At 37.1% G+C, this 27,925-nt stretch overlaps 2 protein-coding genes across 7 annotated transcripts in view; both read right to left on the bottom strand.

Annotated features, from left to right (window-relative positions):
* The window catches only part of clcn3 (chloride channel 3), a 56,861-nt gene extending 37,078 nt beyond the window's left edge, over window positions 1-19,783 (bottom strand). The window contains exons 1-2 of one of the 6 annotated variants that reach the window (XM_084404468.1): window positions 19,595-19,783; window positions 7,721-7,896 (exon numbers count right to left, since the gene is read on the bottom strand). In XM_084404468.1, the coding sequence (XP_084260594.1) occupies window positions 7,721-7,880 (160 nt within the window). In that variant the 5' untranslated portion in view covers window positions 7,881-7,896; window positions 19,595-19,783. Of the gene's footprint in view, window positions 1-1,741; window positions 1,994-7,720; window positions 7,897-19,594 lie in introns of those variants that run through there. The other 5 variants (XM_084404466.1, XM_084404469.1, XM_084404467.1 and 2 more) reach the window with 5 other exon arrangements.
* Window positions 19,784-20,694: 911 nt separating this feature from the next.
* On the bottom strand, window positions 20,695-27,488 carry nit1 (nitrilase 1). Its single transcript, XM_084403906.1, has 6 exons — window positions 27,150-27,488; window positions 25,859-26,089; window positions 25,670-25,773; window positions 24,101-24,237; window positions 22,853-22,978; window positions 20,695-21,284 (listed from the first exon to the last, which is right to left on the bottom strand). The coding sequence occupies exons 1-6, from the start codon at window positions 27,206-27,208 to the stop codon at window positions 21,024-21,026; spliced, it is 918 nt and encodes a 305-aa protein (XP_084260032.1). The 5' UTR covers window positions 27,209-27,488; the 3' UTR covers window positions 20,695-21,023.
* Between the last annotated feature and the right edge of the window lie 437 nt (window positions 27,489-27,925).

The following is a 27,925-nucleotide window of genomic DNA, read 5'->3' as shown; positions in this document are numbered from 1 at the left end:
ACTGAGTATAAACCCACCAGATCACTCAGATCATTAGGATCACATCAGCTGGAAATACCAAGGGTTCACTCTAAGCATGGCGAGTCCGCTTTTAGCTATTAAGCTGGAACCAGCTTCCAGAGGAGATCAGATGTGCTCCTACAGTAGTCACATTCAAATCCAGACTCAAAACACTTCTGTTTAGCTATGCACTGTGCCGCTGTTCGTCCGACTGTTTGTACTGTACTGTATTTTATTTTCTAAACTGTTTTAATTATTCTTATTTCTTTTTCTTATTTTAATTTCTTCTATGTAAAGCACTTTGAATTGCCATTGTGTATGAAATGTGCTATATAAATAAACTCGCCTTGCCTTACGCAGCGCTCTGTTTGTTGTTAGGATGACTGAAAGTCCAGCGGTCTAGCTCATCAATGTCAGAATGATTGAAGAAGGCGGGGCTTACCGTTCACAGAAGGGTGTTAACAGTGAACGAATGCCTAGTAAAATCTAAGTAGATAAACATTTAATATTTGACAACTGTTTTACAATAGAAATGTTCAACTACCGACAGCATCCGGTGACGTAAGTTACTCAACTATTTTATTATTACACTAAATTCTGCCTTTTTGAACTGAAAATATGCTATAATTTCCTTGATTCATGTAGAGAGAATGCATGCATACTTAAATATAAAATATTATTTGCTAATAGTTTAAATTACTTCAGCCTTTCTTTTTCTTTATTCCCTGAAAGCTCTTTTATAATTAATTAATTCCTTTAAATAAAAACACCCAATTTTTGTTTGGGCTAATGCCCCGAATATCCAGACCTTAGCACCGCCCCTGCGGAGGGTCACCGAGAACCGTGATGGATTATTCTTCAAGTCATGTGACTTTTATCCCTAATGCATTACAGCACTCACACAGAGGAGAGCAACAAGTCTCTCCTGTTGGAATTATGAATTATGAATGACAGGCAAATTCACTAGTGTTACTTTAGTATTATTGAGATAGTATGGTTTTATTAATATTTTTGTATGGTTTTGATATTGCCTTAGCAACTAGCTGAAATAAAATAAATGTAAGTAAAATAAGCAATGGAAACGCTTTTTTATGGTTTTAGTTCACTATAATAACCCTATAATCCAGGACGCAACAACAAAAATACATAACAGACTCCTTGAGATCTCCTGAGATCAGGGTGCAAAACACACACTCACAGATGCTGCAGTGTCTGTTTACTAAGTTTATGATATTTGCTTTCCCCTAACACACAAACCCAATGCCATCAGTAGATCTAAACTAAATAATCATCTGATTTTGGAGTAGCAAAACAAGTCTAGCAACAAACACACACATACATACGCATGCACACAATACACGCATGTCACAAGGAATCAAATAAATAAATAAGTCACATTTTAATTCTGATAACGCACATAAAAAACAACACACTGCATGCAATCGCATGAGTGTGCGAGACGAGTGGACTGTCGCATTATGTGCGTTATTGCACCTGTGTTGTAAACGCAACTCGTTTATTATGAGTGCATTGCAACACACTCCCACTGATGTAATAACACACACATATATTAGTGCGTGTGAAAAACTGTCTGCTGTCAGCAAACGCACTCAAAGCTTACCGACACTGACAACACACATGATGCGTGAGGTGCGCGCGCGTACGCATATATGTATATATATAATAAATTATAGGCGATGAGTGTCTCGGTCCGCGGTCGGTCGGTCGGGCAGTGACGTACCTCTGCCGCTCAGCTCGTGCAGGGGGATTGTGTCCCCTCCACCGTCGTACGGGAGATACGGGTCTGCGGAGACCTCCTCCACGCCGATCATCGCGATCCTCGGGTCACAGGCGCGCTCGGGCAGCAGGAGAGAGAGCGGCGGCCATGACCAGCAGCGCTGAGTGAGTGAGATTGAGAAGACAGCAGCGTGATTGCGTCACTCCAGTGCGTCAATGCGGCAGGCGATGACGTCAGCACGTTCGAGACGCGCTCTCACACACGTCGCACATTTCGGCTCGGTTTATTGTAAACCTATTTTTTTATTTAATTTGTTTTATTATTATCTTATTGGATGTCTTGTTATAGTTGTTAATGTTTCATGTTTGTCTTATGTCTAATAAAAATAAATAATAATAAAAAAAAACGTCGCGTTCGGTTTGCTAGCCTGTCTGTTTCTATCATGGAACGGTAAAATTATATTACGATCATGTCTTCAAAATGTATACACAACTGTCTAAATAAGAAGTAACGTTACTTAGATATGACATGAAAGCAGCGCACCAAAAGCCTTTGCATTATATAGACACCATTTCAAAACCTTAGACCAATCAATTTCTATGGCTTTTTTTGCCATTTGTGATTAATAATTTTTACAATTTCTGATGATATTTTTTTTTTCCCTCCATTCTGTCACCTGAGGGAATTTTGGTTCCTTGCCACTGTCGCCTTTGGCTTGCTTAGTTGGGGACATGTAATATTCAACAATATTATTGATCTGCCTGCATTGAGAACTGAACTGAGACGGATGATGACATATGACATGATATATAAATTAACTAAATTAGTGAAACTGCTTAGAAACAATCTGCATTGTAAAAAGCGCTATATAAATAAAGGTGACCTGACTTGACACACACACACACACACACACACACACACACACACACACACACAAGCACCTAGAACCTTATTTCAATGCTCAAAAAAGTAGACCTTCACACACACCCCCCGCAATCACCATTTACCTTTAGCAATAATCCTGCTGTTGCCAGGCAACAGCTCTGGACTGTGTGATGAGGTCACCCATAGGCTTTGTTATGGTGTTTAAATCAAAGCGCCTCAGTCCTGTCAGTGTTTTCTGCTTCAGAAATCACCACGCGCGGAGTATTGAAACCGAACACCTGTGAGGGTGAAGCGCCAGAGACCCTCTTCATCACACCGGGGTTATAAACAGCAACACACAACTGACACGTATTCACACACACAGCAACAACCGGAGTAAGTGGATACCGGTCTAAACTCACAGGAACGCGCCTTCAAGGTGACAGGCCAGTTAAACTGGTTCCCATATGGCATTTCTTTATATCCACACACGTTTCCGGTCTGACTGTCACCTTCAGTCATGCCAGTGTTTCACCTGATTTCCCATCGTTTAATAAAGCAGCTCTTTATTAAAGTAGTAACATGCCTAAACATAAGGGTATCAGGATAAAAGCTTGATGATTTAATGTTTAAAAGACAACCATTAAGGTTAGTCGTGTAATTTTACAGTTTTAATGTAAAATAAAATAATTATTATTGTAGTTTTTCTTAAATACTCATTTTTATTTTATTTTACAGTGAAATATTACAATAGTATTATTTTTATTTTGTAGTATATATTATTTTATCCATATATGATATATTTGATATATGCTCACAAACTATTAGGGCAAAATGTGCATGTAAAAATGTAATTTTACAGTTGTAATGTAAAATAAAAGTAATGTTTTATATTGTATGTCATAATATTAGATTTTTGGTGAAATATTATAAGAGTAATACTTATTTTATTCTTTTATTTAATAATAATAATAATAATAATAATAACTATTATTTTACATCCATATTGATATATACTAACAAAATGTTGTTCAAATTGTACATGAAGACATTAACTAAAATGAATTTTACAGTTGTAATGTACAAAAAACATTCTTAAATATAATTTTTTTATTTAAATATTACAATAGTAATATTTAATATTCTGTATTTAGTAATTTTTATATTTTATTTAATAATAATAATTAATGATTATTATTATTATTATAATAAGACAATATTGATGTATAGTCACAAATTTTGGCCACATTCTGCAGCGCTTCAAACAATCACAGCGAACCTGGCATCTTTTTCTTTCATTTTTTTTTAAATCGCATTTTAAAAATCACACTTCAGAATTCCCCCCAGATCCTGAGCCGTACCTGGTTTTCCCCGAGGCTTCCCTCAGCGCCGGCCCGTGTCGGACAGGGAACTGTCTTTGAGAGAGTCTGACAGGGCAGAGATTGTTGAATGAAATGCGACACCTCCCCGTTTCACAGACTCTTGTTGTGTTTGCTGGTCCATTCAACAAAGGTCTGCCAGACTCATGAATAATGAATCCACTAATGAGTAACAGATCTCATGCAGCAAACACACTCATATAAGACCTCTGTATGTGAAGCTCTCGCTTTAAAATCTTTCAGGCATGATCTTCAGCCACTGCTCTGATCAAGACACTAAAATAAAGACACACACACACTCACAGAAGAAGCTCTGAGTCCTATACACTCAGAAACCACTGACCCAATACACTTCCACTCAAGAGAAAGAAATGAATACTTTTACTCAGCAGGGATGCATTAAATCAAAAGTGATAGTAAATGCAAATTTTATGTTACAAAAGATTTCCATTTCAAATAAATGCTGTCCTTATGAACTTTATATTTACAATGAATCCTGAAAATAAGTTTTCCACAAAACTTTCCAGTTTTCAACTTTGATAATAATCTGAAATGTTTCTCAAATGCATCAAATCATCATATTATTATGATTTCTGAAGGATCATGTGACTCTGAAGACTGGAGTAATGATGCTGAAAATACAGCTTTGATCACAGGAATAAATGACATTTAACTAGATATTCACATAGAAAATTGTATGTCTTAAATTGTAATAATATTTCACAATATTACTGTTTTTACTGTATTTTTAATCAAATAGAGACTTTGATTTGAGACTTCTTACAAAAACATGAGTGAACATCATAACTCTAAGAGGTGTCTGTTAAAAATAATAATAATAATAATGATAATAATAATAACCACTTGATTTGTATTAATAAGAAATATTACTGTTGTAATATTTTACTATAAGATATATAATTATTTTACATTTTATTTTACATAACAACTGTTTTGTTTAGAAAAATGCGAGACGCGGGCAGTGGAACTGGGAAGAAGTGCAAGGTCTAGAGATGTGCTTTACACATCTTATGAAGCTTTACTTCTTTGATGCGAGACGCGAGCGCAACAGTCAAACACGTCCATCGAGCGCGTCTGAGGTCACTGTACTCATTACAGAATACTCAAAAAGTCCCCGGATGACCCACTTCTTCCAGTGAGATTCTGAGGTGCGCATACGATGGACACTTTACTGTCCCATGAGGCCACGGGAGAGGATTTGCGAACACAACTGACCCTAGCAGGTCACATGATAACGACAACGTCCGGATTACATTCATACTATATAGAATACACTTTTTTAGTGGTCGTGGAGTATTTACTTATTCAAAATAAGTACCTACTCAAGAGAGTATGTGATTTAGGACGCAGCCGATGACGAGAGAAAACAGGTGTGCTCGAGCGTTCTGTCCTTTTATGGTCGCATCTTGTGACATCACATCCTGTTTTTGGTTTGTTTAGATGTCTTTGGTCCGTGTTGTGTTCATGTTTCAGTTTGGAAGCGGATCGAGACTCCTCTTTTCGTTTGGTTCAGACAGCAGCGTTCACGCTTGTTCAAATGAACCGCACTAGCAGAGCAATCACACCAGGGTTAGGTTTAATCCAACCAAACATGACAAGTGTGAACACACACTAAAGCCCTGTTCACTCCTGGTATTAAGATGCGTTTTGGTCGATCGGATCACAAGTAGACGAGGGAGACACATTCCCGTTTACTCCTGGTGTTTTAATCCGTCTCTTCTGTCCACTTTCATCCACTTCTGTCCTGATTTCTTCGAGGGGAGGGTCTATGGGCGGGAAATGTTTTTTTTTTTTCAGATCTTTCGATTCGATCTAATGCACAAAATAAACTTGTTTACACATGAACGACAACTGAAAAACACACGGAGATCATCAGCTTTAGTTTCTGCTCTGACAGACGCAAGACCAGCCGAACGCTGTGAGTGTGTGTTAGAAATCAGCCGAACGCTGTGAGTGTGTGTTAGAAATCAGCTGAACGCTGTGAGTGTGTGTGTTAGAAATCAGCCGAACGCTGTGAGTGTGTGTGTTAGAAATCAGCCGAACGCTGTGAGTGTGTGTGTTAGAAATCAGCCGAACGCTGTGTGTGTGTGTGTGTGTGTGTTAGAAATCAGCCGAACGCTGTGTGTGTGTGTTAGAAATCAGCCGAACGCTGTGAGTGTGTGTTAGAAATCAGCCGAACGCTGTGAGTGTGTGTTAGAAATCAGCCGAACGCTGTGAGTGTGTGTTAGAAATCAGCCGAACGCTGTGTGTGTGTGTGTGTGTGTGTTAGAAATCAGCCGAACGCTGTGTGTGTGTGTTAGAAATCAGCCGAACGCTGTGAGTGTGTGTTAGAAATCAGCCGAACGCTGTGAGTGTGTGTTAGAAATCAGGAATGGAGAGAACATTGTGTTTGATACGTTTTTCATCTTCAAACCAAACTTGGTTCTCCAGTCGACAGAGTTTAAACCCCGTCTGTATAACCTCTTCTCATAATGTTACGCATGAGTTTGTTGTGGCAAATTCAAAGTTCTTTTTGGTTCAAGTCTCAAAGTAGTTATTAAGTTATAGCAAATTCGAAGTCCTTGGTTCAGGTCGCAAAGAGGTTTCTCAGAGTCGAGGTTCCAGGTCAGAAGAATTAACTTTATTGACCAGCAACAAAGTGAGAAGCCAGCTGGACATCTGAGGTTACAATGGCTTTTACTTGTTCTTATCGCTAGGTGATAAGAAAACCCTCATATCGATCTCCTCTTCTTTGCCCCTCCTTGTGGCCTTGCCACCATTAGATACATCTCTCCCTAAACCTTCTTCTATTGGTGGAACATCTCAAAAAACATGTTTTTCTGCCAGCGCATCCCAACACCTGCATTTACAGACTTTTGGGTACTTTTCCATTCTCTTATCCTTGTGACCTATTTTCTGCTGGGCATTACAGCATTCAGACTTTTACATGAGACAAGGGAAATTCTTCAACAAGTTCAGTAGACGGAGAGCAGACGAGCTTCTGAGGCTGTGTGAACACATTCGATCACACGAGTGTTTACACTACGAAAGCGATCCGGTCGGATGTGTTTTCATCTTCCTCTGGAAGTGTTGGACAGTGGACGAGCTCAAAGCGTTCAGACCCGTTCACAGCTGTATTTAGTGCCGTCCACTTGAGATCCGATCGACCAAAACACATCTCAATACCAGGAGTAAACAAGGGACATCAGCCACCATATCGGCATTGGCCGATAAATGATCATTTTTAATGTTATCATTATTGGCCCGATAAGAAAATTTGGCCGATATATTAAAGCTGATAAATAATGTATTATTTCCTCCAGCTGAGACGCTTCAGATGTGCATTGATCACCATTATGGATTTGAATTGCTTAAAATATGATTGGAATCACTACAAAAAAGGAAAATACAGTTCAGTGCAACATGTGCAATCATATAGGCTACATAAAATTATAATGATAACATTATTATAATTGTGTGCTTGGGACATGGCTTTTAATCGTGAGACTTTTATTTTTGTAATCAGTCTCTCAAAAATTATACAAAATGTGGATTTAGATTTATCAGCCAATATATCGGTTATCGGCTTTCAAATACAAAGAATTATCGGTTATCGGTATCTGCCAAAATGTTCATATCAGAGCATCCCTAGTGTAAACACACCCTCAGTCTCATAAGTAAGTCAATCTCATATCTGTAGGAGTGTATGTGTATGAGTAGGTGCAGTGTGTAGGTTTACCTGGAGACGCGTCCCCGTCGAGAAGGTTGTCGTCTTCTGTTGTGTGGAAGTCCATGATGACGCCGGCTCCATCGAGAAGCTCTTCGTCACTGCTAGCGCTCGTGATGCTGTTGTAGCTGTTCCTGCCGTAGCCTCTGGTGAACAACTGCTCAGACTCCATTTAGCAACACAACACCCTGAGAACACACACACACAACTGCTCAGACTCCATTTAGCAACACAACACCCTGAGAACACACACACACAACTGCTCAGACTCCATTTAGCAACACACAACACCCTGTGAACACACACACAACTGCTCAGACTCCATTTATCAACACAACAACCTGAGAAGACACACACACACACACACAGACAGAGAGCAGACAGTCAGGTGACGTGATTCAGCAAACTGAGTTCCTCAACGACACACTGAAGACACTTCCCTCACCACAAACACACTTCAAGCACTTTACAAATCAGCCGTGGAGGACAGTTGAAAATAAAATGCAGGAATAAGTTATCAATTTATCAGGCAAACATACAAATGGAAATAACGCCATTAAAAATGGACGAATTAATAGACATACATAAGTAAGCAACAAGGTACTCAAGGCTGTGCTACACCGTGACTTATTCACAATACAGCACTAGCCTCGAGTACCTCATTGCTTTTATAAAACGGTTACCACACAATACAAATATTAAAGCCGAAAAATATGTATCTATGCAACTTTCATAAAAAGTAAAATCACTCAAAGCCTTCATTCCGCTGGAAAAAATAGTCCCTGACCGTAAACAGCAACAGACGTAACATACATTATTTCGCCAATAGATGGCGGCAAAGACTTTATGAGCGAGTCAGTCAGTAGTGAAGACTTTTACATTGAAAGGACTCAAACTTGTGAACACGGAAAAGCAAGACGCAACTGACAAATGACTAGGGCATGGGAAAACCCCTTTGCTATTAAAATGACAAGATATCGCAGTGGACATTCAAACAGATTTTTTTATTGTGGTCTATAAGACCTTATGCGCCAGAGAAACAAGCGCACAGCCATCTTTAGAATATTGTCTTTGAACTTCCGGTTTTGCGGTCGCTCTGTATATTTCTATGGCATTGCTGTCTAAGAGTAAGTAGCTTTGGAAGTGGATTTACTTAATGTAAAGTTAACGAAAGTTATCATGAGGATTGTAATGTTTAAAGCAGATGTCTTAACAAATGTCAGTAAACCGGGAAGATTTTAAAACGAGCCGTTCATTCATGCATACGCAAGATCGCTGTGAAAATACAGACCGGAAGACAAAAGACAACGAGCGCAGCGCTGAAAAGGGGCGGGGCTACATAAGGTCTGTAGGACCTATGCTGAAGGAAAATGCTATATCTACTGTAAATGCAGGTACAGTCGCTTACTCGATCTCTCACAATACTCTACTCTAGCTTCAATTAACAATATCAATGAGATCAAACATGTGTTTAAGTTACTAAGAGTGGTTGCTAGCGGTGTTGTGTAGTGATACATAGAACCGTTGGGTGAAGCGGTCATAGCCGTGTTTTATCGTGAATAAAACAGCTATTGACCAATCAGAATCAAGGATTGGAACTAACCGTTTTATAAAACCTTTTAATTCATGTTTTAAAAAGTAGTTAAATTAACTAGTAAAAAATTAATTAATACATCTTTTTCAAAATGGTTCAAAACTACATTTAAATGATTAACGTATTGTATTATTTTATTTAACAACATTTTAAAACATGAAATTCGTTTTTTGTCTTTTATTTTGTCCATTTAAACATATAATACGTTTTTTTTACATATTTAACATTTAAATACACTAGTGCAAAATGCCCGTGCAAAATCAGTTTTTAGTAATTGTTGGTTTGGTGTGTTTGAGTGCTCATTGTTACAATTACACAGCAAAAGTTCAGTGACATTTTTATTTGTGCATGGTAGAAAGCACACAGTGAACTCCAAGAAAACGCTACGCTTGAGAAAACGTTTTGTGAATAGGCAACTACAAATGATGCCCGTGAAAGAGACTGTGAACGCATTGAATAGGATATGTTTAGTTGGTGAAGAGCATAGGCTACTATTACACAGTAGCGATAACGTTAAGCGCACCAGAATGAAATATAATATTCAGAAGTAAACAGCATAGCTGACTTACAGGATTCAGTTAACATCCACAAACGTTATCCACATCAGTGTGCAGTGTGAGAGGGGGAGTGGCCAGCTGTGCTCACTCAGTGTGTGTGTGAGAGGGGGAGGGGCCAGCTGTGCTCACTCAGTGTGTGTGAGAGGGGGAGGGGCCAGCTGTGCTCACTCAGTGTGTGTGTGTGTGTGTGTGTGTGAGAGGGGGAGGGGCCAGCTGTGCTCACTCAGTGTGCAGTGTGAGAGGGGGAGTGGCCAGCTGTGCTCACTCAGTGTGTGTGTGTGTGTGTGTGTGTGAGAGGGGGAGGGGCCAGCTGTGCTCACTCAGTGTGCAGTGTGAGAGGGGGAGGGGCCAGCTGTGCTCACTCAGTGTGCAGTGTGAGAGGGGGAGGGGCCAGCTGTGCTCACTCAGTGTGTGTGTGTGAGAGGGGGAGGGGCCAGCTGTGCTCACTCAGTGTGTGTGTGTGAGAGGGGGAGGGGCCAGCTGTGCTCACTCAGTGTGCAGTGTGAGAGGGGGAGGGGCCAGCTGTGCTCACTCAGTGTGCAGTGTGAGAGGGGGAGGGGCCAGCTGTGCTCACTCAGTGTGCAGTGTGAGAGGGGGTGGGGCCAGCTGTGCTCACTCAGTGTGCAGTGTGAGAGGGGGAGGGGCCAGCGGCTAGAGTGGCAAAAGCCAGTGTGCGCTTCTTTTACCGATATATATTTACTGATATCTTTTGCATTTCTAATTCAAACAACATCAAACTTGGCACTGTACTTACTCATGCCTGTAGCAAGACACCTGTCAGGTTTGAAATCCATCGGACTAACGGTTCGAGAGATATGCGAATAACACACACACACACACACACAGACAGAAAGACGTTCCCGTAATTTATAGATAGATATAATATACAGAAGTAAACAGCGTAGGTGACTTACAGATTCAGTTAACATCCACAAATGAATAAGCGCAACGATTCAGGGAGCAGGCTACACAGTGAACTCCGGAAAAAATGCTACGCTTGAATAGGTTACTACAAATGATGGCTTATTACTTATTATAAGTCAATGTTATAAATAAATAAACAAATAAATAAATGCCAGTTTCATTCTTATTATTATTAATAAACAGATATGAATAAATGAATGCCATGCAGATTTCATTCATTATTATTATTATTATTATTATTATTATTATTATTATAAGTCATTGTTATAAATAAATAAATAAATAAATGCCGGTTTCATTATGATTATTATTATTAATAATAATAAATAGATATTATGAATAAATGGATGCCATGCCAGTTTTATTATAGTTCATTGTTATAAATAAATTATTCATTATAATACATAGATATTACAAATAAATTAATGCAATTAGGTTTCGTTATTAATATTAATATTATTATTAATAATAAATAGATATCATGAATTAATGAATGCCATGCAGGTTTCATTATTAGTCGTTGTTACAAATAAATAAACAAATGCCAGTTTCATTATTATTAATAATAATAATAAATAGACATTATGAATAAATGAAAGCCATGTGGGTTCATTATTATTATTATTATAAATAAATAAATAATTAAATGCAGGCTTTACTATTATTAATAATAAACAAACAAGCAAACAAACATCCTATACGCTGATAATGTGTTAAATCAGTGTTGCCTCCTATTGGACAGAGCGCAGTATATTCACACTGAGAGAGTGAGTGAAAACAACACGGTAAATGACAGCAGCAAGTGTTCAGACGCTGTGTGTGTGTGTCATTCAGAGTACAAGTACACTAGACTTTACTGTATTAAACCCTGTGAGTCAGGAGCAATGCTCACTGTTTAACACTGCACTCATTTACTGGCAGTACAAAGTCAGCCTCGGAAAAAAACACTCAAAATGATATTTGATATTAATGTAGTGGTACACTAATAAGTTCTCAAATAAGGGACAAAAATAGACAGAGAAAGCTCGTGACTTACAGTTATTCCAGAGAAACTCTCATAACGCCACAGCCGTCCGCTTCATTGTGAGACTAAAGTTCTCTCTCTCTCTCTGTGTGTCTCTCTCTCTCTCTCTCTCTCTCTCTCTCTCTCTCTCTCTCTCTCTCTCTCTCTCTCTGTGTCTGTGTCTCTCTCTCTCTCTCTCTCTGATGAATCACGAGTCCTCGTGTGCAGAGTTACAGTCACAAGCCTCTGCTGGACTGAAATCATTAATAATAACGATGGAAATAATTAACCAACTTTACAACAATGGCAGAGTCCGGGCGCATCGGAGCATGTTTTGAAACTCTACTTATAATCCAAAGTGACATGAAGACAGTGCGACGCGAAAATGATTATTTTTACTTTTATATATATATATATATATATATATATATATATATATATATATATATATATATTTTTTTTTTTTTTTATAAATAAATAATAAATTAAAATTATTACCTATTACTTTATTATTAATAAATACCATTATTTTTGTGCAAGAACAATTATTATTACATATTGTTTGTGTATTCATTGTGTGTGTGTGTGTGTGTGTGTGTGTGTATATATATATATATATATATATATATATATATGTTGTTAAATAATAATTTGTTAATAAATAAATATTTGATTCATACAGGTTTGGATAATAATAGTCAAAAAATAAATAAAAATAAAAATATTAAGTATTATTAATGTTGCTAAATAATAATAATAATATTATTATTAATTAATAAATAAAAAATACATTTGTCATATTATTGTTGTTGTAAAATACCATTATTTGTCTGTAATAATTATTATAAAAATTAGTTTGTGTAGATATATATATATATATATGCATGTATGTATATTAATAATAATAATAATAATATTAATGTTGCTAAATAATATAAATAAATATAAATATTTGTTTTGTTTTGTTAAATAATACAAATTTATTAACAATAAATATAAAGGTTTGAATAATAATAAATATTATAATTGTAATAAATAAATAAATAAAAGATGTTATATAAATATATTGTTTGCTTCAAGCCTTTCATTCCCTTTAATGTGTGCTTGCGCTTAGTTACTGAATGAATGAATTTTGCAGACAAATCATGAGATTCGGGAGTCGAGTTGCTCTTTGGCCGCCGGACAGGAGAACAAGAGCAGCTCTGTGAAGCAGAAATCTGGCTGAAGCAAGAAATTCAATTTATTTACTTCATTTGAGTGTTTTTTTATGAGATCCAAGAGCCTTTTCTCAGGGTTTGGGAGGGAATCACAGAGCCAATAACAACTCATTCAACATGAGGAGGGACAAATATGAAGTATTTACAGCCAAATATTAAGTGCACGGGTGCATTATTATGAAAAAGAAAAAAGTAGGGATGCAGGATAAATCGACCATCATATCGGTATTGATGTACATTTTTTAATGTTATCATTATTGGCCCAATAAGAAAAAGTTGGCCGATATATTAAAGCCGATAAATAATGTATTATTTCCTCCAGCTGAGACGCTTCAGATGTGCACTGATCAACATGATGCTTTTGAATTACTTGAAATATGATTGAAATCACTTCAAAAAAGGAAAATACAGTTCAGTGCAACATGTGCAGTCTGTCATATAGGCCACATACAATTATCATGAGAACATTATTATAGTTGTGTGCTTGAGACATGGATTAAATGGTGAGACTTCAGTTTTTTTGTAATCAGTCTCTCAAAAAGTATATAAAAATTTGCATTTAGATTTATTGGTCAATATATCGGTTATCGGCTTTCTTCTTTAGATAATAAAGTTTTCATATCGGTGCATCCCTAGAAAAAAATCAATTGCTGAATATCATTAATTATTGTAATTACTTGAATAGCACTCAAAATATTATGTAATAAAAATAGCAGTTTTTTAAAAATAATAATATGAATTAAAAAAAAGAATATAAAACTAACTTAACTATACCAAAATACTCTTGATTCATGGCCAAATTCCAGACCTCATTATAATGCATCACACAATTTAGTAAAATCAAAACTGAATCAAATATCTAAAAAAGACATAATAATAATTTTTTCGCATTGTGTTAAAACATTTACAGACCCTTTCCAAAAAATTTGAATATCATGGAAAAGTTTATTTATTTCCATAATTCCATTCAAAACGTTAAACTTCCATAGATTATAGATTCAGGGCCCACAACTTAAACGATTTCAAGTATTTAGTTGTTTATTTGTACATAATTTGGGCTTCCAGCTCATAAAACCCACGAAAACAGGATTTCAAAACATTTGAATATTACATGAAATCACACAGTAATTACACAGTGATACCATGGTCATTGAACCAGGTTTTGGTTATTTTGGCAGTGTGGGAAGGTACAAATCCTGCTGGAAAATGAAGGAAGCATGAAGTGCTCTGAAAATGTCCTGGTAGACGGCTGCGTTGAGTGGACAGCACAGTGGACCAACACCAGCCGATGACATGGCTCCCCAAACCAACACAGACTGTGGAAACTTCACACTGGACTTCAAGCATCTTGGATTGTGTGCCTCTCCATTCTTCCTCCAGACTCTGGGACCTTGGTTTCCAAATGAGATGCAAAATTTGCTCTCATCAGAAAAGAGGACTTTGGTCCACTGTGCTTTATTAAATCCAGAGTCAACGCAGCCGTCTACCAGGACATGTTCAGAGCACTTCATGCTTCCTTCATTTTCCAGCAGGATTTGTACCTTCCCACACTGCCAAAATAACCAAAACCTGGTTCAATGACCATGGTATCACTGTGTAATTACTGTGTGATTTCATGTAATATTCAAATGTTTTGAAATCCTGTTTTCGTGGGTTTTATGAGCTGGAAGCCCAAATTATGTACAAATAAACAACTAAATACTTGAACTCGTTTAAGTTGTGGGCCCTGAATCTATAATCTATGGAAGTTTAACGTTTGAATGGAATTATGGAAATAAATAAACTTTTCCATGATATTCAATTTTTTTGGAAAGGGTCTGTAAATTATTAATATAATACTTTTTTATATATATATATTTAAAGGTGCATTGCGCAACTTTTCATGTTAAAAATACCCGTTTTCTAACCCATATATACTTAAACAATTGCCTGATAAGCTGAATGAGCCCTTCTCTGATCACTGCGATTGCCTCTATAATCCTGTACAGTAAAATAAATAAGAGGGATTCGGGTCGGAATCTGAGACTGGGCGTGACGTCATGCGCGTTCACGGCACGCTCATATGTGTATGCGCCGACGCCGCCATTCTCCGTAGAAAATGGATTCTAAGAGACCGGCTTGTAGTTCATTTCAAACACCAACGCAAACTCCACGTAAGATAAAAAAAAAAGAGAACTTTTGTGTAGTGCAACCAAAAGGTCCAAATTGGAGTCAGACAGGCGTCGGGGTAAGACGAGAGTAAACATAGGGAAGGCTTTCAACAAATGGAGAGATCTCCGGTCTGCTAGGGCTCAAACGGGATCCTCAGTTGGCTTTTTTCTTGATAAAAAGGTAAGATATATCCCATTCTCTAATGTCTGATACGGCCAATAATGACAATAAATGACGATCCATAAAATGTGTAATGCTTTAGCGTAAGCTAGATAAATGTACAATCGGAATACACTGTAAAAAATTATCGTAATTTTAACGGTAAAAGACTGTAAAAATGCTACAGTGAAAAACTGTTAATTGGTTAACAGAAAGTTTCCGTACTATATACGGTAAATAACTGTGATAGATCTAATGGTACATTTAATGTAATTTTACTGTAACATACCGTTAAATTTACAGTTTTTGAAAGTGAAAAAACAACTCATTGTATCATTTACAGTGAAAAACCGTAAATTGACATTCCCACAATTCCCTGTGACACTTCACATTTGATGTATTTTTGTTGAAATAACTATGTTTGTTTCTTCATAGTTTTCTTCGTTTTTTCTAATCAGTTATGTACATTAGGGGTTTATGTTACATTTAATGTTGTTAAATTAATGTTTATTGCATTTTTAAAATTTCATGTGTTACCATGATGGTGTTTAATGTTTGTGTGAATGACGCTGTGCAGCTTCTATATATATTAGTATTAACTCACTTGTGGAAGAACTGCTTATGTTGAGCTTAGATTGATCATGTGACTCTCATCACTGCTGTGATTGGTGGTTATCAGTGTAAAAAACAGATATTAATACTTCAATAGGACGGTAAATTAACATTATATCATATTACCGAAATCCAATGTTAAATATACAGTTTTTTTCCGTAAAAACAACGGGAAGAAAGACCATTTTTTTACAGTATTTTTCGTTTTTTTAACAGGAATTTTCTGGCGCCCCAGCTGCCAGAAAATTACCGTTTTTTTACGGGGTTTTTTTTTACAGTGTAGGTTTTACTAACTTACCATTGTCAGTCAGTGATCAGGTTCAGAATGATTGTGATATAAAATGCTGATATATAAGTTAGATACTTAGACACAAATTTTGAGCAAATTACTGCTTAATTACGATGTATTGCTATTGGAATATGCTACTTAGCTGATCAATAAAACAGGCTAAACCCCCGCAAATCTTCGGCGGATTAGCCTGTTTGGCTTTGACGGTAACGTCATAGTGCCACTTGATTGTTTATTACCTTGAGACATTTGGGTGTACTTTGTTGACCGACTGTGTATGGTATGGTATCATGATTACTATTTTGAGCTTTTACAAAGTAATAACTTAACGTTATATTGTTCATGAACGTGTTTCCATAATAATAGTCATAAGTGGATACAGTAAACACATAACACAGTTCAATATGGAGAGATGGGAAGTTTTCTACTACCCCCATTTTTTCCCTCACACATAAGTGTGTTATTTACTCAATTGCCTTTCACATATTTTAAATTACTTGCAGATTTAAAACTTTATTACCTCTGAAGACATTATGATTGTAAACAAAAGATTTGTGCGGCTGATGCTCCTTGGGTTATGACCAGCTCGTGCTCGTGCAAGCGTGCGTGTGCGTGTGGTCCGTGAGCGTGCACACCTCTGGTTGCAGTTTCGCTTGCCGCCAGAGGGGGCGTAGTTCTGCGAAAACTCAGACTCTTGCGCAATGCACCTTTAAGTTAATTATAAAATGTTCTACTAATTATCTACTGTTGATGTATTATTTATTTAAACAATTATTGACTTATTTAATTTTCTTTTTATTTATCTATTAAATCTTATTTATTGTATTGCAGCCACATTTGTGTTTATTTTTAAATACAATATTTAGATTGTTGTTGTTTTTAAAAAATTAATTTCCCAGGCAGGTTTCGTTTCAGAAAGGCAGTGTGTCGGCCAGCCCTGATGGGTCCTGATTTAGACCCTGGCACACGGGTGATTGACACATCAGCAAAATCTCCATCTCACTGCAAGCCGTTAGGTCACCATAGCAACGACGAAGTGATGTCAGTGTGTAAACAGCGGCGTCAGATGAACCTGAGAGGAGCATGTTCTGAAACATCACACACACTCAAACCACACGTCGAACAAGCAGTCATCGAGTCGAGAACACGTCCTTACACCTTTCCAAAACGGCTGACTACTGAAACTAAGATCAGTCTATACTAAGCGCTTGTTTATGAGTAGTTACTCAGTGTTTCTGGTGCAGACTGGCTCCACTGTTCCCGGATCTGTTCACAAGCTCCCTGCGGATCAGATGATTACGTCCTGAATAAAATGTAACTGTGCTCTAAATTACACGGCTGCGCTTCATAAAACAAACACTCTTACACAACTTTCATCATCTCTCTCTCTCTCTCTCTCTCTCTCTCTGTTGTCATGGAAGGATCGCCTAGGTGACTGTTGCTTAGAGATGAATCAGCGTTTTCAGATTCACATGACCAGCACTTACTCAACTGCCAGTAAAGATGACAGATGCACAGCAGACAAACGTCCTGTAATACTGTGTCGTATGGACATTATATCTTCTACAATGATCAAAAAATGCCATATAAACACTGATGTTGAGTTTGTAGCGTATTCTCTGCTTTGACTGCAAACATGTGCCAGCGTCTGCTGAGATCACAGTCAACACTGCTGAGAAATGGGTTATCGGCACACGCAAAGTGACTCGCACAACGCTTCTTGATTTTCATCAATGGTTCCATGCAGAATCGTTCCATTCCACAAAAGGTTCTTTAGAGATTTAGAATGTTCTAATTAGAACCTTTCACTGCGAAACCAAAGCCTAATGGAAGCTTTATTTTTAAGAGGGAAACTGATCAGTGAACGGCCCTCTTCAGAAGTTCCTCTCAGCGCCGGAAGACGTTCGATCGCGAAAGAGGAATACGCTGGTATTCACTGCTGACATCAGACATCTTGTTTTCAGAAGGAAGCAGACAGATCATCACACCGGAGACGCATGGCATTATACATTAAATGGCTGGGATAATGTGCACAGCCTCTCTGGTCAACACTTCTGGCCTCTTTATGCCAATGAATAAAGACAAAAATGTCAATGTGGCACGTCACCACTGGCAAAATGAGATTTCAAATATGATTTTACATAGCCTATATAAACCAAAAAAAAAAAACTAAACTAAAATTACTCTAAATATTAATTAAATAATAAAATATACACTAATAATAAAAATAACGAATGGCAACGAAAAGCAAATGGGTTTTTAATAAGGATTATTATTTTGAAATTCTTCAAACATGAACACAAAATTTTAAGTAAACTCATTTCAACTTTATATCTTGCAATTCTGACTTTATTTCACGCAATTCTGACTTTATAACTCACAATTTCAAGTTTATATCTCTCAATTCTGACTATATAACTCACAATTACAAGTTTATATCTCTCAATTCTGACTTTATAACTCACAATTCTCAATTTCTTTTAATTTTCACTGGTATCTAAAATTTTGGTGTCATAACTGAGTGACTTTATATCACCCAATTCCGAGTTTATGTCAATCATGACTTTATAGCTCACAATTACAAGTTTATATCACGCAGGTCTGTCTTTATAACTTGCAATTGTGAGTTTATATCAAAAAGTCGGAATTGTGAGATAAAAATCCGCAATTACCTTTTTAATCTTTTATTTCTGTGGTGGAAAGCAGCTTCCATAGAAAGTCATACAGTTTTGGAAAGACATGCAGATACTCCTTTCTTTTTTCTTTTTTTGAGTGAACTTTTCCTCTAACAAACTCACGAACGCATGTGATGTTGGCAGAGTACAAAGCCAAAACACTGTGTCTCTGTGGACAAGCTTAATTCTGTGTTTTTGAGCAACATTCTCATGTCTGAAGGCAACAGGGCCTCACCATCATCAGTGACACGCATGTTAATGATCAGAGTCTCAGCGAACAGTGTCACAGTTTGAACGGAAACTAACACATGTTTCTGAGAGGCACGTACAGCCTGAATATGTGTGTGAAGCTCCATCTTATGAGCACAGAGATGTACGTGTCGTTTAAAGAGATGCATCAAATCTACAAAAGCTCAAATAAACCCACAGCATTCAATAAAGTAGCGGAAAGAAAACCTCACGCGCATCTCACACTTCTATTCAAGGACTGGATGAAAATAACACTGTGAATACAGTTCACACAGTCATTAAAATACACATGCATGGGTATATTAGTAAAACAGCACACATGAACCAGTTTGCATGGAAATCCAGATCAAAATAACTGGCAGCTGCTTGTGAGTGAAGCGTTTGAAGTGAATGAGATGCTGTGGTGATGAGTGACAGTCTCGCGCTGCTGTAATCGCGCAGATGTGACGCTCTTACCTCTGCAATGCCTCGAAACAACCTCTGAACACACGAATCATCCCACCAGCACAAATAACACACACAGCGACATGTTTCCTCTCAGGAACGGGCTGTCATCCTGCTCTGGTGATGCTTGTTTTGGCCCATTCCTGTGTCACTGACGTGTTCACAATCACTTCCGGTTTCCCCTCCGCCTCCTCCATCATCAGAGAGGAGAATCAATAATGTGACTTTGCATGCAACTTACTAGATTCATAATGAAAAAAATAAAATACATAATAATCTAACTCAAAATATATTAAAATTACTCGAAATATTAATAAAATAATTATGTACTAAAAATAACGAATGGCAATGAAAAGCAAACGGGTTTTTAATAAGGATTATTATTTTGAAATTCTTCAAAAATAAGAACAAAATAGTAGTATAATATAACTTTTGATAATATTGTGGTATTACAATATACAAATTACTAATTTATTATAAATAACATAATTACATAATACAACGAATGAAAACAATAGATCAATAAAAAAGGGAAGTTGATAAGAATCATAAATTGTAACAAAGGTAAAAAGTAATAGAAATATATAATAGTAATAATAATAACCTTAAAAATTAATAGATTGATTGTACATGCAACCTGCTAGATTCATAATATAGAAAAATTATTAAGTATGAAAAATATATTAAGTAAATTACAATAATGCTAAATTAAAGCAAAGTAAATAAATTATGATAAAATGAATGGCAGTGAAAAGCAAATGAGCAAGTAATAAGAATAATGATCAAGTAAAATAAAGTATAACGCAAAGTTTAATTAATTTGATGATAGTACTATATCATAAAATATGTTACATATTTCAAAATGAAACAAACAACGGGGCAAAAAGAAATTGAAATAAAGATACATATATAAAAACAAACAATTTATTATAAAAGAATAAAAATATTATAGTATAATAATAAAAAAATAGCATTAAAAAGCAAAGTTTCAACATCAGGATTTCAATTTCAATTAATATGACCATGTAAAACTATATGCTTAGAACCCGAACATGCTAGTTTTGAAGTGAAGTACTGCTGTGATTCGCCAAAGACACAAAAGAAAAAAAGGCATGATGGTACATAACTTTCTCTTTATTAAATGCTTGCTCTCATATATCTCTCAAAGAGAAAGACATTAGGCCTAATTCTAGTCCATATGTCATGATCATTTCATCGAGACTTTCACACTCTTCCACTAATGACTGAAGCGCTACAGTAAAACTGATCAACTGGAGATTGAGGAGAAGTTTCCCAGTGGCACCAGAAACACAACGACAGTTTAACAGGACTAATGAACGCCACAGTGGTCAAATCATTAATCCAACCTGGGTCCAATTTATTAATAAGTCATGAATTATCATCACTATGCATCAGTGTGTATTATTCATAAATTGGTGTTTCAGTCCAAGCTGCAGTAAAAGTCCTTCTCTCTGCGGTGCTGCTGCACTGGCATGTCCCTCCTGATGTCCCGTAGCGTCTGCAGGTCGATCTGCACCAGCGTTACGCCCCCATCCACCCCCCCGCAGTCCCCGATCACCCCCCCCCACGGGTCCACCGCGAGAGCGTGTCCGTAAGACGCCCGCCGGGAGTGATGAGACCCGACCTGAGCCGCCGCCAGCACGAAACACTGCGTCTCGATCGCTCTCGCCCGCAGAAGCACCTGAGAGAACAGCGGGTTCAGTCTGCTGGCAACAAATTAACTGTGAGAATACACTTTGATTCACAAGCTTGCAATTCGATTCAATTCTGATCTTAATTATATAGCAGGTAGACAGACAGAAAAATAAAATACGTTGCCCGGCCAAAAAACAAAAAGGTTGCTTTTTGGATTTAAAACTGATATGTTTGGCAACAGTTCTTATGTCCCTAAGTTATCAATGTAACAAAAACTTAACAGCACAAAACTTGTCGCAAAAATGTCCCCAGAGTGTGTATGTGAAGTTTAAGCTCAAAATAACCAACAGATTATTTTTTATAGCATGTTAAAATTGTCCCTTTTTGAGGGTGAGCAAAAGCGCACCGTTTTGTGTGTCTCTTTAAATGCAAATGAGCTGCTGCTCCCGGCACAGAGGGCGGAGCTTCAAGAGCTTGTGTGAGTGTGTGTAAGTGTGTAAGTGTGTGAGTGTGTAGCTCTGACATACTAGGAACTATATTCTCAGAAGGCGAAGCACTGCTACTTCTGCGGAGTGATTTACTCCAACTCTGAGCGAACTCTCTGCTCCTCACCACGGGGCTTCTCAGGTGCTGCGAGCAAATCACTCCGCCCAAGTAGCAGTGCTTCGCCTTCTGAGAATATAGTTCCCAGTATGTATACGGTTAGAAGATGGTTGTGTCTCATGTGACCTTGTTATTTGTACACGCTGTAACTATACAAATCACAACATGTAAATAGGAAAATGTTGGCGTTATTTTGTCACTTATTGGGAGCAGTATGCTAGCTGGAGCCATTTACCTCCAGTCTTTGTGCTAAGCTAGGCTAGCGGTGGGTGCGTCAGACAGAGTTACGGCAAGCACGGAGATGAGAAGGGTATGTATGGTCTTATCTAACTCTGGGGGATACGGTGAATAAGTCCCAAAAAGTCGGCATGTACCTTTAAGTTTTGTTCATGCATCAACTGAAAACTAGGATTACTAGGATTTAAAGGTGCATTGTGTAATATTTAGGAGGATCTGTTGACAGAAATGCAATATCATATACATAACTATGTTTTCAGTGGTGTATAAAGACCTTACATAATTAACCGTAATGTTTTTATTACCTTAGAATGAGTCATTTCTATCTACACACACCGCGGGTCGCCTTACATCGACATGTTTCTACAGTGGCCCTAAACGGACAAACCCATTTCGTCACTATGTTGTTCTTCGTGCAAAGAAGCTAAAGTCAGCGAATAAATGAACAAGTAACAATAATATTTGCAATAACATATTGTTTTACTGAATAATAAAGTAAACATAATTTCTTAATTTATCTTCGTAAAGAAACCTCATTGCTGAACTGGCTACTCTCTGCTGTCTCAGACGACGACATCACTTCCTGTCGGCCACCGTAACTTCTGTTGGTTGCATTTTGTAACCTCACCACTAGATGCCGCTAAAAATCACACACTGCACCTTTAAGAAACGATATCAAAATAAGATGCAATTAAATTAGAGAAATCAGTATTTTCAACCCAGTCCTAATTAAACGGCTACTGTAATGTCAGAGTGAATGAGCTGATGAAGCACCTCCCAGTGCGCGGCTCCGGTGGCCACAGTGAAGGCTGATGGGAAGGTCAGGATCTCGGCTCCGTGTCTCTGCAGCGCTGACGACAGCTCAGGGAAACGCAGGTCATAGCAGACGCCCAGACCAACCTGCAGGTATCAGCACAATGGCACAACTTTTGTTTAAATCGGACTGAATTCATTCCGCTTGATGAATCCGAACGTAGTGTTTACGCGAACGCTACACATGTGATCGGGTTGATGTGCATGATTATATGTCACAAGCTTCAAATTGGAATTTTTTTTTGTTGACATGCGCTCACTGCACGAATATACAGAGTTCCCACTGTCTGCACATAATAACCATTCTCCGACATTGGTTCTTTATTTGTTTTAAACAGCAGACTTTAATATTTATCCATTTCTGGTCCTAATTTGGAGTAAATATGAACCGTTGTGCCGCGGCTCATATTTATAACGCTTTAAAAATGCCCAAAACCAGTCGTCTGTGGATGAGAGTCTGAAACAAGCACTGGTGGGACGTTGTCCTGCTCCACTTCACAGACGCTGAGTGAAAGGAGAATGTTAAAATGACGGGACACTCATTTATATGAGACTTTATTCAACAGGAAGAACAGCTCGTTCCACGCGTCATTACGCTATTACAACGTCATCGCACATGCGCAGTGCTTTCAGTTTCGGTTTTCAAGCCGATCAAGTGTTTACATGTCCTCTCGATCGGATTAGAAAAGGAATAACCCAACCCATTCAATCCGATCGAAATTTCATTGGGATCGAGCTCAGTCGGATCGATTAAGGTGTTTACATGAACGCTTTTCAGGCCGATTGAGCCGCCAATCCGATTACTAACGGATAGGGGTGTAACAATACATCGTGTCACAATATATCACAAAACAAAAATGCAACAATATGTATCGTGGATAGTTCCCCGAAATTGAAAATTACTGTGTGAGAAAACATTCAAGTTTTCAGAGTTTTAGTGTCATCTATTGTCCTGTGCATTGGGTTATCAGCACCAAGTCCAAGTCTATTCATTTACACCCACAATAATATCAAATTTAGCATTTTAATCAACAGTACATTTTTTGTTTACCTTTTACCTTGGAGCATCACAAGTGTAGTATCGTGACATGTATCGAATCGTGACGTGAGGGTATCGTTACATCCCTACTAATGGATTATTTGGTTGCATGTAAACGTATCCAGTGAGCATGAGAATCAAGCCTGTGCGCTGTTCCTGCTGTTGCCCACCTTCCCGATGGGCGTCTGGACCGGCGGGAGCAGTCGAGGTCCCGCTACTGTGAAAGCGCTCTCTTTAAGAGACACACCTTTACTGGTCAACTCCACATCAAACAAATGGGCCTTCCTGTAGACCGACACGACCTCACCTGAGCGCAGGAACACACACACACAGATCGTATTATACATGTTTCTACTTACAGTGTCATTTCATATATCTGCAACTATTATAATACATTGCATATACGTGTGGGACGCCTTTCCTTGTATGTTTTGCATACTTGGCCAATTCACATTCATACCACTTAAAGGGATAGTTCACCCAAAAATGAAAATGATCCCATGATTTACTCACCCTGAAGCCATCCTAGCTGTACTCTTTCAGACGGATACAATCTGAGTTATATTAAAAAAGCTTTATAATGGCAGTGAATGGCTGGAGAAAATTTGAAGCCCAAAAAAGTGCATCCATCCATGATAAAAGTAAATCCGCACGGCTCTGGGGGTTAATAAAGGCTTTCTGAAGAGAAGCGATGCGTTTGTGTAAGAAAAACACCCATATTTATAACTTTATAATCTAAAATAAGTCATTTCTAAAAAATAAAAAAATAAAAAGCTTAGAAAAGCCAGGACAACTCAGATTGTATTCGTCTGAGAGAAGAAAGTCATGTACTTGAGGGTGAGTAAATCATGGGGTAATTTAAATTTTTGGGTGAACTATCCCTTTAAGAAATTTTTTCACACAAAATCACATTTATTTTAATGAAAATTAATCCTATATTAGGGTCGCTCATTTTTTTTGCATTGTGATATTTTCAAGACAATTAAGCATATTTACACACCCATATTTTGTTTTTAAATAATTTGTTCTTGCCATGAGAACACACTGATGTTGATGTGGAAATAAAAATAATTAAATGAATAAATAATTATTACGGTGATGCAGAACATTTATAAAATGTTTCAATTATCATTTAAATATAATTGTAGTATTTTCTGTATTATTATTCAAAAATATTTTTTGAAAGAAATCACTGTATTACAGTATTTTTCGAAATAAAATATTTTAAAAAAAATCTGAATCGAAGTCTACATTAGGAGAATTTGGTTTTTTTGTATTGTGAAAATATTTTCCTATCAATTAATTATACTTAAAAACCTAAATTATTGTATTTTGTTATAAAATATTTTGATCTCGCCATGAAAACAGGCACTGATGCTGATATAGAAATAAATAATCATAACTGTATTGCAAAAAAAAAAACAATAGTTATATATGCAACTAGTATTCAATTATCATAGTAATATAATTTAAACATCATTGTAGTATTCTCTACTTTTAATTTATAAGAATCATTTTATAACAGGATTTTTATAAATAAGAGAATATAACATTTAATATTTATTTAATATTGTTTACTAATTAATAAAATATTATAATTCATAATATTAAAAAAAAGTGAGTGCAAAGACTGTAATGACCGTAAAAAAAGGCTTAATTTTGCATTTTGATTCTGGGGAGAAATATAACTAGACGTTTTCACGAGATTCACTTAAAGTACCACATGTAAGACTAAGTACCTTGTCCGTTGATGATGACGTGGCTGTTATAAATGCGGCGGTCTGTTTTCCAGTCATGTCCTCTCTCATGAAATCCACCCAGAGACAGCCACAAGTCCAGCTTCCTTAACCACAGACAAGCATCTCATCAACAACCACTTCTGGATCATATTTGTTAGTCACTTATACACCCGTGGGCCTTTAACCAACCTGGCCAGGTGTGTGTAGCGGGTTATGATGTCACCGTCCAGACTCTCTGAGAGCGCCAGCGTCTCCTCGCGGCTCGAGCCGATGTAGTCGAAGCCCTCCGGCAGGAACACCATACTAGCCCCGCCCTCTTTGGCCTGCTCAACCAATCGCGTGCAAGCGCTGAAGTTGGCCTCTTTGTCAGGGGTGGCGGTCATCTGACAAACTGCTGCCACAGGAAGTGATGACGACATCCTGACAAAACAATCATTTAATAATCAATCATCCTGATAGCACGTTCATTTAATAATACATTTTTTTTAAAGTTACACTTATTGTGTTCATTCTGTTTTGACCGCAGAGAAAGGATCACAACAAGTGTCACTAATAGAGAGGTTCACCCAGAATGAAAATTCTGTCATAAATTATTCACCCTAATGTCGCTCCAAACCCGTAAATCTTTCGTTCATCTTCAGAACACGAATGAAGATCTTTTTGATGAAATCTGGGAGCTTTCTGTCCCTCCATTGACAGTTAAACAACTATCACTTCGACGCTTCAAAAAGTTCATGAAGAGATCGTAAAACTAATCCATTTGAATTGAGCGGTTTAGTCCAAATTTTCTGAAGAGACTCAATCACTTTATGCGATGAACAAATTGAATTTAGGCTTTTGTTCACATATAAACATTGAACGAAGCTCAAACGTAACACGAGAATGAATCTCATTGGTTCATGCAGAAGTTCAAACGTGATGCGTAACACGAGAATGAACCTCATTGATGTTTGAGTTGATGAATGTTTATATGTGAATAAAAGCCTAAATTCAATCTGTTCATGGTATATAGCGAGCGTGTCTCCAGAAATTTTGGTCTAAACTGCTCAATTCATATGGATTAGTTTTACAATCTCTTTATAAACTTTTTGAAGCGTCAAAATAGCAGATGAACATTCCGAAGATGAACGAAGTCGGGTTTGGAACGACATGAGGGTGAATAAATAATGACAGAATTTTAATTTTTTGGGTGAATTAACCCTTTACTAAATACATTATTCCAAATAATGGTTAGACTCAATATCTCAATTGCGTCTTAATATGGACACTAACCATAACTACTCAGCAAAGTCACAAGACTAATTATTACGGTCTATTTATTTTGCGATTACAACAAATAAAGTGAAACCTTTTATTTATACCTAACATCTCGTTCATCAGAACGTCGTGCACATTTAAAGAACAATAAAGAGGATGTGGATTAAAATGCAAGACCTTGAGAAGTGTTATATGACACAAAACAGCATGCAGAAACACTCACCTGATCTGTCCTCGCACAGTCAACAGAGCAGCCGCGAGAGAAGCTGGGAACAGACGCATCGGCAGCGTGTGAATGAAGCTCGCTGGCTTTCTGTTGATCACAGCTTGCACTTTGAGCCCGTTTCATCCACTGCCAAGCCAATGACTAACTGTACAGCTGACATATTAACTCCGCACGACCTAACTGGCTCTTATCACAGAGTACGAATGTGAATTAAAGAACAACCCTGTCATTTGCAATATATTATAGTTTATGTTTGGGTAACCTGCGTGTCTTAATCCAAAAATAACACACAGAAGTCTCGTGTGGGCGCGGCTTCACTGTCAGGATGTTGCTTCTGATTGGACGGTTACGACGTGTCTAAATAATAATTTTCATATTTCAGTTATTTAACGTGTAATTATCAGAATCAGAATCACAATCATGATCTATTTATCAGTATCATTATTCAGGCGTAAATTATTAACGATAATTACATTTCTCAGCGCGAAGTAGGAAGGACCAATCAGATCGCTGTAAGATTATATCTTTTATAATATATTATATTTACTTATATTTATTAATTTATCTATTTATTTTAAAAAGAGATTTCCAATATATAAATAATAGACATCTACAAATTTAAAAGATTATATTTCTTCTATAAATCTATAAATGCCCTCGATAGGACTGAAGATTTGATTTCGGTCCAAAATTAGCGCCTCTTGTGAAAGAACAACGTTATACTTTTCATAAGAAACTGGTATCAGAAACGAGTAAAAAATATATGGTTGGTA

The sequence above is a fragment of the Rutilus rutilus genome, assembly GCF_951802725.1.
Source record: "Rutilus rutilus genome assembly, chromosome: 3".
NCBI classification, from domain to species: Eukaryota; Metazoa; Chordata; class Actinopteri; order Cypriniformes; family Leuciscidae; genus Rutilus; species Rutilus rutilus.
Note: the sequence above shows the minus strand (reverse complement) of the source record. Positions and strands in the feature narration are given on the sequence as shown.